Source organism: Somniosus microcephalus, chromosome 9 (assembly GCF_052327205.1).
Source record: "Somniosus microcephalus isolate GS21.2 chromosome 9, FLI_Smic_1.0, whole genome shotgun sequence".
Taxonomy (NCBI): domain Eukaryota; kingdom Metazoa; phylum Chordata; class Chondrichthyes; order Squaliformes; family Somniosidae; genus Somniosus; species Somniosus microcephalus.
This window is the reverse complement of record NC_140995.1, coordinates 28,411,707-28,431,148: the sequence shown is the minus strand read 5'-3', so window position 1 is coordinate 28,431,148 and position 19,442 is coordinate 28,411,707. Positions and strand designations below refer to the sequence as shown.

Here is a 19,442-nt window from a genome sequence, read left to right as displayed (position 1 = left end):
TATCTGCAGAAAAACTGGCAGCTGGAGTGGATAGGAAAGGGAGAGGTGACCAGATTGAGGTTCTTTCCTTCCATCCAAGAATTCCTACCCATTTTTGTCTCTGTTGGAGGTACAGAGGTGGCAAATGGGCTTCAGTCTCCACGTCCTCTCCCTTGCAGTCATTTACATACAGTGGGGAAGGCAATGGGTAAGAAGATGACATCAGTGGTGTTTGGCAGCTCATTTTACAGGTGGGGATGTGGCAGCAGAACTCCCCACCCCTATTTTCCTTTCAACAGGACTACCTAAAACAGGCAGATTCCCGAAGGAAAATCCACCCCATATTATCCAAAGGGTACAATATGGCTGACTCGGGCGGCTGACTCCATTCTCATTGGGTAAATAAAAACAGAAAGAGAGGACATGATCCCAAAAATCAAGAGGGGAATCTTGGTATTTTTTTTAGTGGTAAAGCAGGAAAAGTAGCTATGAGCTAAGTAATCCAAAATAACCAGCGCTTAAGCAGCAGCATAAAGTTCCCTGCTTTGTCTTTATATAACTTGCAAAGCTCAGGTATTAGCAACAATTTGGTGCTGTGTCATCTGCTGCTAAGACTGTGGACACTACAGGCTGCAGTTGCTTTTCATTTCAAACTGGTCACTTCAGCAAACTAGTTCACAAAATGTGGGCTCATAAAGAAGGCGATTTCCTGATTCCACAAGGAAGTAAACGTTTGTGTCAAGACAGGAGGGAGATGTCTCAGCATGTTCTATAAATGGCAGGGTGTGCTAGATGGGCTGTGTGACTTTTTTTCACATTCCTGTTATATTTCAATGAATTTCCATAGACCACTGTCCTAATTCATAGCAACAAGAGTACAACAGGGCAGCGTAACTGGTGGACAAAATGTTTCACCCAGGCTGCTTCCAACCAGTTTGAACTGTAGAATAGGAGATGGCTGAAGGACTTCACAGAATCATCACATAAACCCCACAGTGCAGATAGAGGCCATTTCGGCCCATCGAGCCTGCACCGACACATATCCCACCCGATCCCCGTAACCCCTACACCAACACATATCCCACCCTATCCCCGTAACCCCACGTATTTAATCCCCCTAACACTAAGGGTCAATTTATCATAGCCAATCATCCTAACCCGCACATCTTTGGACTGTGGGAGGAAACCGGAGCACCTGGAGGAAACCCACGCAAACACGGGGAGAATGTGCAAACTCCACACAGACAGTCACCCGAGGCTGGATTTGAACCCGGGTCCCTGGCGCTGTGAGGCAACAGTGCTAACCACTATGCCACCGTGCTGCCCCTTTATATTTAATGGCTATACAGCCAAATGCAATTCTTTTTCTAAAATAAAAAGTTTAACATGGAAGACATTTTAAATACTTATTTTAGATGCCCAACTGGAACCATTCAACAAATCGAAAGATCGTGGCCTGGAATTTGCAGGCGAGATGACGGCGAACTGGCAGCATTCGCCGTCAGTTCGCCTTTGAAACTGACCGCAACTTCAGGATTTGGCATGCGGGAATCCTGAATTTGCGGTCCATCATCGACAGCTCCAAAACAGGCTGCGTTGTACCGCCCCCCACGCATCTCCGCCCACCCCCCTGCCCACCCCACAGAGCCGGCAGTCTGTGTAATCAGCCAAATCAGGGAAACTGACGAAAACTTCGGCTCTTCCGCAGTAAATACGCGGTTACATTCCCCACTGAAAGTTAGACCCAAACGGATTATGTGTAACTGGGGTTTTAACAGTGTTATTACTGCTAAACAAATGTTAAGGGCCTGGAAAACAAATTTTAATTTTGTGCAGTGTGAAATTTGTCCATTTTAATAAAAATTAAAATTGATAAGGAACTTTTCAAAAAAATGTTTTACTTTTTTTTTTAAAGTTTGTCCCCCTTTATTTCAGGTTTGCTTTTTCCCCCAATCTTTGTTTTGCTCTCTCTAACTGTTTAAAAAGATAGAATTTTAAGAGCTTACCCACTTGCTTGTTCGCTGTCTTGTGAGAATTCTGCCTTTTGATTGGCTGCTTAGACAGCCTGTTGACGTCACAGCAGTTCGCACAAGGGGGATCCCCATTAACTTCCGTTGATTTGAATTGAAGGTTGGAAAACATGAAGATCCCGACACAGGGATCGTGAGATCCTTGTGCAGAGCGTATTTCGGGGCCAGCAGCGGTCGCCTTTGCTTCGCAAATTCCGGGCCAAGGAGTTTGGAGTTTAGCTGCACCTTTCTCTTACACAACTCATGAACCTGACTTTGTAACACATTCATAACTTTATTGCGGAACAATAATTATATTTAGGACATAGCCAACTAAAGGCTAATGAAATGTTGACCTTTATCTCAAGACCTCACATGCCCTATCATGTTCTGACTTGGCTGCTGCATTTGCCTACATAACAACAGGGACTGCAGTTCAAACATATTTCGCCATTCAGCCCCTCAAGCCTGTTCCACCATTCAATTAGATCATGGCTGATCTGTATCTTAAGTCTGTCTACCTGCCTTGGTTTTCTAACCCTTAATACCCTTGTCTAACAAAAATCTATCAGTCTCAGTTTTGACATTTTCAATTGAGCCCCAGTCTCAACAGCTTTTTGGGGGAGAGAGCACCAAATTTCCAGCACCCCTCTATGTGAAGAAGTGCTTTCTGACATCACCCCTGAACGGCTTAGCTCAGATTGTAAAGTTTTGCCACCTTGTTCTGGGCTCCCCACCTACCCTATCAAATCCTTTAATCGTCTTAAACATCTCAATTAGATCACCCCTTAATCCTCTATACTCAAGGGAATACAAGCCCAGTCTATGCAACCTGTCCTCATAATTTAACCCTTTTAGCCCCGGTATCATTCTGATGAATCTGCACTGCACCAAGGCCAATATAACCTTCCTGAGGTGCGGTGCCCAGGCTGAATGTAGTACTCTAAATGGTGTCTAACCAGAGCTTTATATAACTGCAACATAACTTCCACCCTTTTGTATTCCAGCCCCTTGAGATAAAGACCAACATTCCATTAGCCTTTGGATTGTCCTTTGGGATGTCCTAAGGATGTGAAAGGCATTATGTAAATTTAACTTATTATTTCCTTCTTCCCCTGAAGGACTTTTAAATGCTCCAATATTTCCTAGACTTATTTGTTCTAAATCCGGGTGCTCTAGGATTTGTCAAAAGACATGAATGTCTATGTGGTTGAAGCAGATATGGGAAAAAATAATGAACTGCCACCTACTTGAGAACTGAATAGAGAAGCCCGACTTGCTGATGAAGAAGTCAGTGTCAAACTGGAGTGTTATGGAATTAAATGTGCTGTAGATGTCATCAGGTAGTGAGGAGCCGCTCCACTCCTTCAGCAGCATGTCACTTTCTACTGGCCCATCCCACACTTTCAGGATGTCATGTGCTGCCTCAGTGTCAAAGACAATAAAATGAAGGCTGCAAAAAAAAGAGAGATGTATAAAAATTAAGGACCTGAAGAAGCTCTCACAGTTTATTCTAATGAGGTGAGCTATTGAGCTTTAAATCCCATTATTAAAGCATACATTTACAAAGCTGCTTTGAAATCGAAAGCAAGCATTTCCATCCTGTTCAACTACTCACTTTATTTTTAACAGTTTTACAGCTGTGGGAAAGGCTATCCATTTTATTGCCATGGTTAAACAACTACCTGTTCTGAGGAGCTATTTTTTTCTCATAAAGAACAGCACTAATCTGGATCTGCACTGTTCTATACCCAGTTTCTACATGCCTAAGGTAACAACAGTGTATTACCCGAACTGTTGTGCAGTGCTGCCTGTGAAAGAATTTGTTTTTATTCGTTCCTGGGATGTGGGCATCGCTGGCAAGGCCAGCATTTATTGCCCATCCCTAATTGCCCTTGAGAAAGTGGTGGTGAGCCGCCTTCTTGAACCGCTACAGCCCATGTGGTGAAGGTACTCCCACAGTGTTGTTAGGTAGGGAGTTCCAGGGTTTTGACACAGCGACGATAAAGGAGCGACGATGTATTTCCAAGTCAGGATGGTGTGTGACTTTGAGGGGAACTTGGAGGTGGTGGTGTTCCCATGCGCCTGCTGCCCTTGTTCTTCTAGGTGGTACAGGTCGCGTGTTTGGGAGGTGCTGTCAAAGAAGCCTTGGCGAGTTGCTGCAGTGCACACTGCAGCCACGGTGCGCCATTGGTGGAGGGAATGAATGTTTAAGGTGGTGGATGGGGTGCCAATCAAGCGGGCTGCTTTGTCCTGGATGGTGTTGAGCTTCTTGAGTGTTGTTGGAGCTGCACTCATCCAGGCAAGTGGAGAGTATTCCATCACACTCTTGACTTGTGCCTTGTAGATGGTGGAAAGGCTTTGGGGAGTCAGGAGGTGAGACATGCACTGCAGAATACCCAGGCTCTGACCTGCTCTTGCACAGTATTTATGCGGCTGGATCAGTTAAGTTTCTGGTCAATGGTGACCCCCAGGATGTTAATAGTGGGGGATTCGGTGATGGAAATGCTGTTGAATGTCAAGGGGTGGTGATTAGATGCTCTCTTGTTGGAGATAGCCATTGCCTAGCACTTGTGTGGCACGAATGTTACTTGCCACTTATCAACCCAAGCCTAAATGTCATCTAGGTATTTCTGCATGCGGGTATGGACTGCTTCATTATCTGAGGAGTTGCGAATGGAACTGAACACTGTGCAGTCATCAGCGAACATCCCCACTATTCTCCTGTTTGCCATGCAGGAGCGTTTAACTGTCTGACTAGCTAAAACTTGCCTTCTGCGGCTCCCCTTTACCATCAGTGGACCAGTTTCTTTCAAATTAACTAATATTGCTTGACTGCTTTTCTTCAATTTTTAAATTTTTTTTTGCTGGCATTCTGTGCCAATCGTTTTAGTTTTGTCCCCAGTACAATTATCCCAACTAATGGGCTTCCAAATGGGAATTTCTCTATCTGATATCATTGGAACAAATGGAGGAAAGCCAGCCAAATCAGGCTGCACATAGAAACATAGAAGATAGGAGCAGGAGTAGGCCATTCAGCCCCTCGAGCCTGCTCCGCCATTCAATGAGATCATGGCTGATCATCCAAATTCAGTACCCTGTCCCTGCTTTCTCCCCATATCCCTTGATCCCTTTAGCCTCAAGAAATATATCCAACTCTTTCTTGAATATATTTAATGAACTGGCCTCCACCACCCTCTGTGGCAGAGAATTCCACAGGTTCACCACTCTCTGGGTGAAGAAATTCCTCCTCATTTCAGTCCTAAATGGCTTACCCCTTATCCTTAGACTATGACCCCTGGTTCTGGACTCCCCGGCCATCCGAAACATCCTTCCTGCATCTAGTCTGTCCAGACCTGACAGAATTTTATAGGTTTCGATGAGATCCCCTTTAAATCTTCTAAACTCCAGTGAGTATAAGCCCAATCGACACAATCTCTCCTCATACGTCATTCCTGCCATCCCAGGTATCAGCCTGGTGAATCTTCGCTGCACTCCCTCCATGGCAAGAACGTCCTTCCTCAGGTATGGTGACCAAAACTGCACACAATACTCAAGGTGCGGTCTCACCAAGACCCTGTACAACTGTACCAAGACATCCTTGTTCCTGTATTCGAACCCTCTTGCTACAAAGGCCAACATACCATTGCCTTCTTAACCGCCTGCTGCACCTGCATGCTTACCTTCAGCGACTGGTGCACAATAACACCCAGGTCTCCTTGCACTTCCCTTTCTCCCAATCTATTGCCATTCAAATAATAACCTGCCTTCCTGTTTTTGCCACCAAAGTGGATAACCTCACATTTATCCACATTATAGTGCATTTGCCATGTTTCTGCCCAATCACCCAACCTGTCCAAATCGTACTGGAGTTTCACGACATCCTCCTCACAGCTTACCCTCCCACCCAGCTTTGTGTCGTCTGCAAATTTGGAGATATTACATCCAATTCCCTCGTCCAGATCATTAATATATATTGTGAACAGCTGGGGTCCTAGGACCGATCCTTGTGGTACCCCACTAGTCACTGCCTGCTACTCGGAAAACGACCCGTTTATTCCAACTCTTTGTTTTCTGTCTGCCAACCAGTTCTCTATCCAAGTCAATACCTTGCCCCCAATCCCATGTGCCTTAATTTTGCACGCTAATCTCTTATGTGGGACCTTATCGAAAGCCTTTTGAAAGTCCAAATACACCACATCCACTGGTTCTCCCTTATCTATTTTACCAGTTACATCCTCAAAAAATTCCAGTAGATTAGTCAAGCATGATTTACCTTTTGTAAATCCATGTTGACTTTGTCCGATCCTGTCACTGCTTTCCAAGTGCTCTGCTATTACATCTTTTATAATAGACTCTAGCATTTTTCCCACTACCGATGTCAGGCTTACCGGTCTATAATTCCCCGCTTTTTCTCTACCACCTTTTTTGAATAGTGGGGTAACATTAGCTACCCTCCAATCCATGGGTACCGTTCCAGAGTCTATCGAGTTCTGGAAGATGACCAGCAATGCATCTACTATCTCTAGGGCCACTTCCTTAAGTACCCTGGGATGTAGACCATCAGGCCCTGGGGATTTATCGGCCTTCAGTCCCATCAATTTTCCTAACACCATTTCCCTACAAATACTGATTTCTTTCAGTTCCTCCCTTTCATCAGACCCTATGTTCCCCGGCATCTCTGGGAGGTTATTTGTGTCCTCCTTTGTGAAGACAGAACCAAAGTATGTATTTAGTTGGTCTGCCATTTCCTTGTTTCCCATTATAAATTCCCCTGATTCTGACTGTAAGGGACCTACGCTTGACTTCACCAATCTTTTTCTCTTCACATATCTATAAAAGCTTTTACAGTCAGTTTTTATGTTCCCTGCTAGCTTACTCTCATATTCTATTTTCCCTTTCTTAATTAATCCCTTTGTCCTCCTTTGTTGACTCCTAAACTCCTAATCAAGAGGTGATTTGCACTTACGTACCAGTACCTATATGCCCACATCTGCAAACAGAGGTGAGTGAAAATACCTCACTTTGACAGATGATTAGTGCAGGCATAGGCTCCTATTCTCAAGAGAACCAGGGACAGCAGACCCGATAACATTGCTAAGATATGCGAATAACTATAATGTTGAATGCCTCCTTGAAAACACCTCCATCAAATGTCATGTTTTCAGTGGTATTGCACAAAAGAAAACATGTCAGGTTGCACTAACCAAAATGCTACCAACCATATCTGCGGGCACTGTTACACTCCCCTGGTGGCGACCCCGGGGAACTGTCTTCACTGGGTCCAGGTCAGCAAGAGCCAGATACACAGTTGTGCCATCTGCTTTTAGATCACTTCTAGCTGCTGTGCCCCTTAGGGCTGACACAGTTAATGACAATACTAGTCAGCTCCAACCTCCAAGCTGCCTCTACTTCTTTGCAGTCATGCTGACTTATGTGGATGGTGCCATGGTTAGCAAAGGAGATCATCCTTCTTTAGTAGTCATCAAATATAGGGTCAGGTACTGGGCTACACAATTACTTGGCTGCTGCCTCATGTCTGCACTTTGGGTTTCCTTTCCTTTCATTTTTACCTGTTATTTCATATTTGTCTCCCCTTCATCTTTTGCAAAGTCCATCAATGGCCTAAGATACAATTTAAGACTTTGCAAGGATTTCAGAGTTTTTCTCACTCTATTTTGCTACTTCTCCTTAATTGTCCCTTATCATTTTAAATTTCACAATTATCTGCTCCTACCACTTACAGCCATCCAAATTTGCACAAGTTAATGAGCAAACCTTTGAAATTGGTTAAAGCAGCAGTCTTCTATTTGAGTATGTTGTAAAACTTGCTTCTAACTATTCTAACTAACTGCTTCCTGATCAGAAAATCTAGGTTTGCGTAACTCAAATAGAAAACTGCTCTATTCCAAGAACGATCATCTATCCCTCATCTTGATCAGCACCAAAAACTCCAATTAAAAAAAAAACCTTTCCAACTTTCAGAATTGAAAGGAATGCAAAATCCTCCAGCGCTCACATATTGAACCAGCTACACTCGTAGAATCACATATGAATGACTTTAAATGTGATTTATTTTAAAGTCTGCAATAGTTATACTTTGAAAAACAACAGAATTATTCTATTTTTACTTGATGCATTCAGAAATATCAATCAACAGGTAGGAAAGTGCAGCCAAATGGAGGGAAGATGTGGGTGGGGTGGGGTGGTGGTGAGGGGGGGATTAGCCCTTCAACCAAAAGGTAGGAAGGTTTGATTCAACTGCAGGGTGTGATTGATCTGGATTTTCTGAGATGTTTACACCCCTTATAGGTCATGGTCTTGGCAGCCAGAGGAAATGGAGGGAGGAGGAGGCATTCTGTTAACTCCTTTGCCTCTGCCACCACTGATCCACTAACCAACAAATTGAAGCACACGTGAGGGCACGATATCCAGTCCAGATCACAAAGGGGTCCTACTGTTAGATATTGGGCAGTATGGGCAAACTCCTGAACATAAAAAATGGGGTCTACTAGCGGGAGTGACCAGCAATGCTGAACCTCCGAACCTCAGAGACTATCTAAGGCAGATCTGAAATGAATAACAATGCCATTATATTTCTGGCATCTAGTACTGTTAAAGAAGCAGAGGGGGTTGTACATTTTAAACTTTAGTCACCCACTAGCAATTGGCTGTAATTTAAAAATGTTTAAACTTTCCTTTAGCTGCCCCAGTGGCAGTCAGCCACAATCCATTGCTGCGGGTGATTGAGGGCCTGCGGCAGTGATATTTTTCCTCCACTCCCGCTCCCACAAGAGGTGAGGTCCCCAGCCCCACCAGGAATACTGCCCAATAGCCCGCTTTTAATCTGGTAATAAGCCTGACCCTGGATAACTGGCCGGGGCCAGGATGGGGTGAGATGTACAGGTGCTAAGTTCACTCCACCATTGTTGTGGCTGGATTCCCACCATATTGGAATATCTAGAGCTTCTTGCTTCAACCAGACTGATCTCTTACCTCTTGGAACTGCGTTCAAGTCCCGTTCAATTGCTGGAATCGCCTTTATTTTCATTATTTCAAGTTCCAACTTAAGTGACTACATTTTCACCAACTCTCCCTTCTTCTCTTTTGTAGGCATTGACTCATCCTGGTGTTCAGTTCATCTCTAGTTGCTCACTCTAGTGAACATCATTACACAATTTCACTATGGAGGCATTGCAGCCAAGTGCAATCCTTTAGTTACTGGGTATTAATCAGGAGCCGTAACACGGACGGATTTCCCCCGCTCTCTACTTTAGGGATGCTGAGGCATATTTCTTCTTAAATTTGCTGGTACAAATTTCCTGCATTCACCTGCCTCAACCATAATGTCAGGAATGCAATGAGCGTAGGCTCGGCATTTCAAGGCAGAGAGGAAGAGAGGATCAGGACAGAAGTCCCCCACAGACTCTGAAAGCCTACTTTTGTTTTCAAGGGCATAGAAATTGTAAGCGCACAAAAGGCCCATCAAAAGCAGCTCTTAAACTGTGCTTCATAACCAAACATTTGTTTTGCCTTTGGTCAAATAAGTTTGTTGAAAATCAATGGCCCTATCCTTGTTGGGTTGCAAATTGAGAAAGCTCCTGGGTGGCCACCTTAGTATTTTTTTTAAGTTACTAAATGCAAGAGGGATTAATAATAGTGTACTTCACAGATCTTCCATTCCGATAGTTTTAAATGCTGTGTAAAACTGTGTATGTGGGGATTAGGTAACGTTTCTATGTTCAGGAAACTCTTTGGTATCCGGCACCAATGGGACCGGGATGGTGCCGGTTGATTAAAAATTCCGGATGACGGAGAGGGTTATCTCCCGAGGCTATTTTTAACAAAGGGGTCGATTTTCCTGGAGCCGTCAGGCGGGGTTTCAGGCGTGTGGGGGGGGGGGGGGGAAATCCCGAATTTGGGGGTCCCGACACCATCCCGCCCAAAACCCCGCCCCACGCAAGTTTCAGGGGCGGCGGGTACCCGCCCCGCACTGTGACCCGCCGAAACCAGGCGGGAAGGGATTAGTGCCAATTAACTGCCTGTTAACAGGTAGTTAACAGGCAGTTTTTAGCCTAATCCCTATTTTGAGGGGTTTCGTGTGGGATTCCCGACGGCTCCAAACCACGCCAGGTTAGAGCAGGCGGGCCGTCGGGTTGAAGGCGTTGGAGGGGTCGTGATGTCGGCGCTCAGGTGAGTGATGGGTGCATGAGTATAAAGGTAAGTGTGTTTGGTATGTCTAAAGTGTGTAAAGAACTTTTACTTACCTGTACTTACCTTAACAGCCTTTCTTCCTGTAGCCGTCGGGAGCCTATCACTCAGCCGGAACTGAAAGCTGAACGGCTGCGATCTGTGAAAAGTGACAGCCTTCAGCTTTGAGTGCCGGTAAGAGTTCTAACTGAGTCTGTGCAGAAGGACTCATGTTAGAACTCAGAGTGTCAGTGTTTCACAGCTTCAAATAGCTGTGAAACACTGATATTTCATCTGTCAAGAACTCTTGACAGATGAAATTGCAGTCTGTGACGTCACCTGTTGCCAGGTGGCCTTTAATTGGCCTGCTGAGCCCGCTGGGCGGGCTCAACAAGGTCAATCAAGGGGAAATTGCGTGGATTGGCCGGGCGTCGATGTAGGCGGGTCAAAAACCCGAATGGGGAAGTCCCGCCTTCTTCCCGACAGGTTCGGGAAAATCGACCCCAAAGAGTCAGACTCCTGTTATTGAGGTGTTTGGACTTCCGACAGCGCCAAGAAGCTGAGTAGTGGCAGTTTGGAGAACTACCCCCACTGACTAACTCGGCTACCGTGGGAGACTCGGACTCGGCAACATTTCCGGTTATTGAGGTGTTGTTTTCGGAGTGAGAATTTTGCCGGTTAATAGAGAACTCTGGATATTTAGGTGCCGTTTAAATGAGAGTTTCCTGTTCTATGTTCTATGTAATGCTTTAAACACTGTCCTTCCAACTTCTGGGGCCTGAGTTTGAATCCGGCCCATGCTGATAGGATTAAGCATTTCTCACTGTGCTACACGTAAGGATCTTAGTGAAAATAGAATTCAAACAGAAAAACCTGGAGCCTGGACCTACTTCAGGTCCTTCAGCATCTGTAAAAAGGAAAATGGGGGGTAGGTGCCAGAGCTACACAAAAGACGTATTCTCTGGATCCGCCTGTATGCCAAGTGGGATTGGCTGAAGAGCAGTGCCTTAGGAAGCCCCAGAGTAGTGGGATGGTAGTGACCAAACTAAACGATTTCATACATGAAAACCTCCAAACATCTGTAATCTAGATGGTGCCGCCAGTGGTTAGCAACGTCACTGTCTGAATTTTTATGCTTTTGGTGGGGGGGTGGGGGTTAATGCTGGGGACATCTGCAGTGTCACTTAGCTCACATTCCACTGGTACCACAGATACATCAAGGATGTGTCTGATTTTTATTTTAAATGGCCAAAAACTTCATATCATTTGCCACTGAGCAGCAGTAACAGGACAGCGCAGCACAGTTCCATCTTCTGGCTACCCACAAATACAAAAGATGATTAAGTGCACCCACGTGGCCATTTGGGCCCCTGCACAATAATGCTTGGCCTATATGAATCCTACTCTTCAATGTCCTGCTGATGTGAGACCACGAGAAGGAAACCATGCAGGTTAATGCCCAGTTCCCCAGCAGCTCCCGTGATGCATTCATTTAGAGCCAATCATCTACACCAGCCTTATTGGAAGGGGAATGTAGAGTGTAAGGATGACTTTTGGATGACTAAGGCTGCCTACCCTCTTCAGCCCCAACTAATGACACCATTGTGGTACCCAAAGGTAGAACCTGAGTGCTCATGCAATGAACACATCAGGAACCACCAGGATCATTATTAAACATACAACTGACATCTTGCAACAGCACTTCAAAGTTTGGGCAGATCAGGAACCACATTATCAACCCGCCCATAGTCTTCAGGATCATTGTCCTGTCCTCCGTGTTCCACACTGAATAGAGGCTTAGCCATGGAGGAAAAAGCAGAATCTGGAATGTAAACGAGCATAAGAAGGAGGCAGCAAAAATAATGAGAACGTTCCTAAACCATGAATGCCGCTTGTAAAGCTGGTGCATCGGGCATTAATAAAAGATACGTTCAACTCAGACCCTGAGCTCTTTCCTTCAGGAACCCCCCTGTCAACATGTACCAAAGATGTTGGCGCAAAACTCATTCAGAAACACTTCCTCCATTATCATCAATGCTCACCCTTTGCTGTAGTGCTGTATTATTATACACAATCAATAATCTCAGCACAAATCAAAGCAAAAAATCATTTTGAATATATTGAATAATGTGTGGACGACCTCAGTGTGATTTGGCATGGTGCTTCCCATTTATACTGATGTGAGTGTGATGTCTGAACACCTGGCCAAAAACCTCTTCTCAGTGATTTCCCCAGTAGAAGTAGTAGGTGGGCTGGCTAGCTACAGGATTTTGCTGACAGTCCCCTGCTGGCATTCTGGTGATATTTGTTGTGATAGTCGTCTCTGGGTCCTGCAATGTGAGGGCCCTTCATGTGAGTCAGCCACATCTGGACTGTGGCGGCTGATTGTTGCTTTTAGCCGCCTCCTCGGCTTCTCAGGTGCTTCAGAGGGAGGGAACAAACAGGAGGGAGTGACTGGCAGTCCTTTAAATTGTGTGTCTCCAAACCTAACTGCCCACATAAGAGCCTGACATTTAAAACTGGCCTTCCTCGCTCAACCAATTCGACACTCAACCAATGAACATCTGGCCTTTCCCCGCGATGCTATTTGAGGTGCTTAACTGCAGTTCACAGCTGATTAAGAGGATTAATGTTTGTTCCTTTTCATTGCTGTATGGGCAATGTAGCCCACATTTTAGCCCACAGAATGAAAACAGCAAAATTGTGAATACAACAGCAGGTCTTCTTACTCCCCAAAACTTTTTGTGACCCACAGTTTACCGCTAAATAGTGAACTAATAATCATTTCTAGGCTATTCTCAAATCTTTTTTCTGTTGCACAAGGCATCTGGCACAGTACGTTGGAAGTTAATTAAATTAATTAATTAAGTTAATAAAATAATAAATTAGGCATTGGATAAAAAAAATTAATAATTGACGTCACCGATATGAAAGGCCGAAATAATTCACTGGAGTTCAATAGCCGTGGGCTATTAATTTAGAGGTTGGAAAATTAAGCCATGAAGCGTATCATTTAATATAGCTAGGTTTACAACTTCTACATCACTCGACATTTATTATTACTACGTTGCTGTGTCCAACACACTCTTTTCTGTGAGCCTCCCATTGTACAACATTCTTTTGTGACCCTCTCTTTGTCACATACCTTTCTACCAGCCTGTCACATACCTCCTTGTCAGTCTGTCTATGTCACATGTATTCCCCTCACCCTGTCTCTGTGGCACATAGTTTTTGCCTGCCTCTATCACACTCCTAAGAGCAGGGGAGTTAACCCCGGTGTCCTGGCCAATATTTATCCTTCAATCAACATCACTAAAACAGATTATCTGGTCATTATCACATTGCTCTTTGTGGGAGCTTGCTGTGCACAAATTGGCTGCCACGTTTCCTACATTACAACAGTGACTACACTTCAAAGGTACTCCATTGGCTGGAAACCGCTTTGGGGTGTCCTGAGGTTGTGAAAGATGCTATATAAATGCAAGTCTTTCTTTTTTCCTTTGCTCCTCTTTGTTAGTCTATTTTATTTGTGCAACTACTTAACTGCCTACCTGTTAGCTTTCCCCCTCCCCGACCCTGCCTTGTCAGTCTACATGTCTCACTTCAACAGCAACCAGAAACGGATTCAACCAACACCTTGATATTTATGTTTGTCATATTTACACTTCATCATGTAATGTTTTTCACAATATACGGGGGCAAAACAAATTGTATTTTATGAGATAGATTGTATCCCTGCTCCCATACAGGGCAGCTTGAACACAATACAGAAGGAAGAGGTCATACCTGACTGTTTTCCCTGGGTCAGCTGTTATAATCCAAGTGCAGTGGATGTTGTGATCATATGGTGCTGGGTACCCAGGGGACAGAATCCTCCCAGCAGTAGCACTTTTAAAGTGGCCTCCACACTCAGCTGAAAAATGAACACAAATAAAATTACTCCAGTGATTACATGCTTCAGTGAGAGGCAAGTAAAAATGCACATCACGCCTCGTCTAGATTTACTTTGAAAATAAAAAGCAAACAATGAATGCATAGACTGTCAATTAGCATCTAAAAGTGAGAGAAAGGTTAATATTTCATGTGTGACCCTTCATTAGGACTCAGCTATACCGATGAAAGGTCACACCCAAACTATTGACCCAGCTTTCTATGTGAGGTGCTGACTGACCCATTGTACTTCACCATCATTATCTGATTTTATTTTGACCTTGCGAGTGCTACTTTTTTGACATGTTATAGATTAGATTATTGGTAACAATCGCAGAAAACCTCTTTCACCCCTCCCCGTTCCAAGTAATTGCTCCCGTTATTGAGTGCCAAGCACCATTCATCAGCTGAAGGATCGGACTGGCAAGGTGTTTACAGCTAACCTTCCACTAGAACTGGCACTCGACGTGGGCATAATCTGCAGCAATTCACCTGCCAAATTAGCCTCTCTCCCTGTACTGAAGAACTATTTAGCATTCACTCATGACAGAGTGGCCAATATCAGAAACTCACGGCATGAAGCCACATCTTGTCAGTCTAACCACACAGCAGGTTAACAAACAACAGGAAACTCTCGATTTACCCGGCACCTAAATAACCAGAAATCTCTGTTAACCGGCAAAATTCAGGAGTAGGTTCAGGTAAGTTTTACTTCATATTAGTGGCAGTTCCTGGATCTGTGGCTGTGTAACTAGGGTTCGTGCACTTGTTGCTAAGCAACAGGGACACTTGGTCTGTGGCCGGAGTTCCTGCACATGTTGCTAAGCAACAGGGAAGCCTGGATTTGTTGCTGTGTACGGAACTCTCGTACCTTTTAACTATACCTCTCTGTAATCCGGACTTTTTGATAAACCGGCACCACGCCGGTCCCATTGGTGCCGGATAATAAAGAGTTTCCTGTAGCATGTGTCCTGTGAAGCACATGTTGACGATAAGCTTCACTTAGTTAGGTACCTGCTGATATCAACCAAAATAACGCTAAACTAGCTTGCAGATATTGGCCTACATACGATAGTAAAAATTAGAATATTAAAAAGTAAAACAGGATTTCAAGTGTTACGTGCACATTCATATTTTTCTGGTGAACAGTAATAAATAACCTGAAAAGTTGATCAGTATCTGTAAAAATAGCAGCAACTGGTGATGAGAATAAAAAACACTCAAGCATTTCTAGAAGAGTTCCAGACATTTCTACCAGTGTGTTTAATAAAAAGTAAAATTCTTGTTCTTGTAACTCAGCTTAAAATATTGACTGGCTGCTAATGGGAAATCACTAGAGCAACATTTTGCATTTAAATAGCACCTTTAACATAAAGAACGTCCCAAGGCGGTTCAATTACAGTATTTAATTAATTTAGAATAATTATTTGACCTAATTTATCAACCATGCAGTACCATCAGCCAGGTCTGCACTCCTTTACACTGTAGAGCTATTGCTGATGGGAACTCCGATTTTGGTTGCAACACGAAGGGCTGGATTTTACCAGCCCTGAGGAGGCGGGTTTGGAGGCGGGACTGCTGGGAAAATGGGAAAAATTGGGAGCGGGTCCCAACCCGCCTCTGAACCATCTTCCCGGGAGGTGGGTCCCCGACTCACGCAGGGTCCCGTCTCCTAGCGGCGGGAAGAGGATTAGAGTCAATTAACTGCCGGTTAACAGGTAGTTAACAGGCAGTTAAGAGGCTTTTTCCCATTTTCCGCCTGCTGATGCAGGCTTCCCGACGGCGGGAAACCCCGCCAGGGTCAGCAAGGTGAGCTGTGGGTCTGCTGCAATGTAAGCATGCAAATGACAGCTGCAGGTGTAGTGTGATGGGTGCAATGGTGCACAGGTATGTATGACAGGTGAGAAAATGTAGTGAGAAATATTTTTATTCTGTTTATATGTATCTGCAGGTGACAAGATTTGATGTTTCTGTGAAGCCTCATCTAATCGGGAGAATTGACCGATGGCTTCTGCAATCTCACATGCAGCTGCCATCTGTTTTCTCCTAAGGAGAAAGTCATTGCTGAGCCTGGGTGCAAGGACAGTGATTGTCAGTGTTTGACAGCACCTCAATGCTGTCAAACACTGACAATTCACCTGTCAAAAAATTAGGGGGCCTGTCACTTTAACAAAACCGGCAGATGAAGCGTCATTCACTGACGTCATCTGACACCGGCTTTCCCTTAATTGGCCGGCAAGCTCGCCAATCAGGGGAAAATAGCATCAGTTCGTCAGATGGCGCTGGGAGTGGGACTAGAACCCGGAAGGCAGCAGTCCCGCCCCCAACGTGTCTCGGTGAGTAAAATCCAGCCCTTAGAGTGTAGTCCCAGCACCCCTGCAACATTGATGTGAAGCAGCTACACTTTGTACCAATGCTGCAGTTATTGTGGAAGTGCAATCTGAAGCCAAAGTCAGGGCTCGAACAGATACATGAAGTGAGCCTCCCTGAATCTGCTTTGTTTCAGAATCAGTTCAGGCCTTGAAATGCAGTCTACACTCCATATGTAATGTTTATAGAGTGTGAATGCACTTTCAGTTAAATTAGATGCAATGCCTCCAGCTGAAATAGTAACACTGCTGCTGGATGGAGTGGCTGCTATCTCTTCTGGCCATGTGTAGGCTGAGCTGCTCAACATTCTAAGCAATTTGACATGTCACTTGTCGAGCACGGTTACCTCCTGAACAATTCTGCATAATCTGCTTTGACTAACTTAGTATGAAAAGTGAGTCTATATTAGTAAAGTTGAGTCTTTCTTATTTTCCACAAATGAGGACTGTAAGAAAAGTGACCATTCTCACAGTTAAATCGGTACACTGCTCGTTCATGTATTTTATGTAAAATAAACCAATTGTTATCTAGATGTTGGGCCTCGTCTCAGTAGAATGTTTCTCAGCCTGGCTCCATAGAGAGAGAACATGTGCGGTGACACCTGTGACATTTCGGTAGCGGGTAGGCAAAGTAAAGGTTCTCTTTTATAACCCCAAGGTCATGCTATCATTTAACTTGATATTGGGCAGTAACTGGTGCACTCCAGATCATAGGGCATGTAAGGACCACTTACGGAAGTGATCAGGGACTCTGAACCCGAGAAAATAACTCACACCAAACCCTAAAATTATTACAGTAATACTGAAGATTACTTGCAGGCTACATACATTTCAAATATGAAGTAAATGCACTTTCCCGGAGCAGCTTTTTCCCCAATTTAGGCCCTCCATCCAGCTGCAGCACGTACATTCAGTCCACACTGGGCCCCATGTCTTTTCTTTCCTCAATGAAATTTCTAGTTTTAATATAGCTAACATGGCACAACAAAAGGGATTTCTCCTTGCAGGCATGTGCAGCTGCCAATTATTTTTTATGTGCAATTAACATGAGTTTCAGGCAGGTTCTGGCTATCACTGTAGCCACCCGAGTGACTATATGGATAGCTGGTGTGCATGTATGATGTGCCCAAGAGGAAAGACATGGATTTTTAAATTAGGTTTGTAAAGTTGAGGGAATTATTGGGGGCTCGAGTTCAGGCACTATCCAGATGGCCATTTCCATTAGTTGGGCTGGAAAAATTACACTAATAACCTTTTTGAACAGCCAAAGTAAGGCTGCAGTTATACTCACGTATCGGTGGGGTGTGATGTACAGTTAGTAGACCACAGTTATTCTACCAACAATGCCTCACTGCAGGTCACAAGGTCAGCCACTGTCACACTGCGCTCTGCTCCCGCAACGGATAATATTAATAGCCCGTATTTTCCGATCCCTATGGGTGTGTACGAGGTGTGTACACACCTGCAGGGACATCAGAAATGCCGGTTTTAGGCATGTGAAGCACATACGCTGAAAACCGGCATTTCCGATCTGTCAAGATTGACAGATCGGACGCCTGTCCTGGAGAAGGGCCTCTGCGGGTGGAGAGTTCCGCTTTCTGCAGAACCTCCGCCCGTTGAATCACTTAAAAATCTTACACTTGGTAAAAGCAGGCATCAGCATAAGAGTTTAAAAAAGTTTTTAAAAACATTTTTATTCACTCATTTATAATTTAAAAATACTTTTAAAAAAGGTAAGTTTATTTTTAGCCCTGTAAAAAACTTTAATTATTTTATTCAAAAAATTAAATTTTTGTTTAAAATATTTAATTTAATGTAATTTTAACTCATTTTAAAAATGAGATGGTTTCTTAAAATGTATTTAATGTTTTGATGTCTTTTTTCAGTGATCCCCATTCATACTTTTGACAGTCAAAAGTGTGAAGGGGGATTCCCTTCTCCCATTGGCTCCCCATGGTCCACGTGATCCCAGAGGCGCTTGCAAACCATCTGCGCCCCTGGGATACGTGGGCCCTGCGGATTTCGTCATGGAGAGGCCCAGGATCGGAACTGGCCGGACCTCGGGAGCCCTCAGGTAAGGGCGTAGATTTTTTCCCGAAGGAGGCATCCGCACGCAGGAAGCCTCCTATCAGAAGTTACGGGGCAATATTTTAATATTAGGAGAGTGCAGGTGGAGTGACCGTTTTCTCTCAATATTAAACTAGATCCCATGCAAAGAAGTTACCAGGAGGTCCAACACTGACGCTTTTAAACATTCCTTATATCTACCTTAACGTTTTGCACTCACCCAAACCTGGTGCACTGAAAATCATTGTGTCAATGAAAAATTGGCCGTGTAACCGCAGCTTAGATGCTTGTCTTTACACTTTACAAATGTTCCACATCTGCTCAACTTCTTCAATAGCCTTCTTTTCTGGCCATCATAGCTTCAGCTAATACACTGATACAGCCAATACCTCTACTAAATGTCACGACTTCAATTGAGGTAAAGGGAGAGAATAATACTGATGAGCTTCATAGCAAAATGCAATTGAGTTGCAAATATGATGCAACTGCAGTTTTTGTGAAGACTTTTTTTCTCCTTTCCTTCCTGAAGCCATTGATCTATTCTGGGATATGGTTCCACTGGCACTAGCTGCCCTCTGCTATCTCTCTCTCAAGTGCCGATTCTTCCTCTGTGTGTTTAGAAAGAAAGTGTCAAGAGATTGCTTGACCTTAGGGAGCAATCACAGCTGAGCCCAATTCTAACTTCACCTGACATAGTTGACACACACACACACTTTGCAGCCAGCATTAGTGGGTAACTGCCAGGAGCAGGAACCATTCGGTCTTCCCCTAACTTGTCCACAGAATAGACTGATGAACAAGGTCAGATAGTCACCAAGAAATCCAATAGGGAATTGCCTGAAACTTACTTTAGCACCTCTACTGCTGTGCTGGCTGAGATTGTCAAATTTTTACAGGG

At 44.2% G+C, this 19,442-nt stretch overlaps 1 protein-coding gene across 1 annotated transcript in view; it reads right to left on the bottom strand.

The window, feature by feature from the left end:
• Positions 1 to 19,442, bottom strand: part of csmd1b (CUB and Sushi multiple domains 1b) — a 1,295,488-nt gene that overhangs the window by 644,281 nt on the left and 631,765 nt on the right. Inside the window, exons 20-21 of the mRNA XM_085996460.1 lie at positions 13,965 to 14,091; positions 3,239 to 3,441 (exon numbers count right to left, since the gene is read on the bottom strand). Of these exons, the coding sequence (XP_085852586.1) occupies positions 3,239 to 3,441; positions 13,965 to 14,091 (330 nt within the window). The remainder of the gene's footprint in view (positions 1 to 3,238; positions 3,442 to 13,964; positions 14,092 to 19,442) is intronic.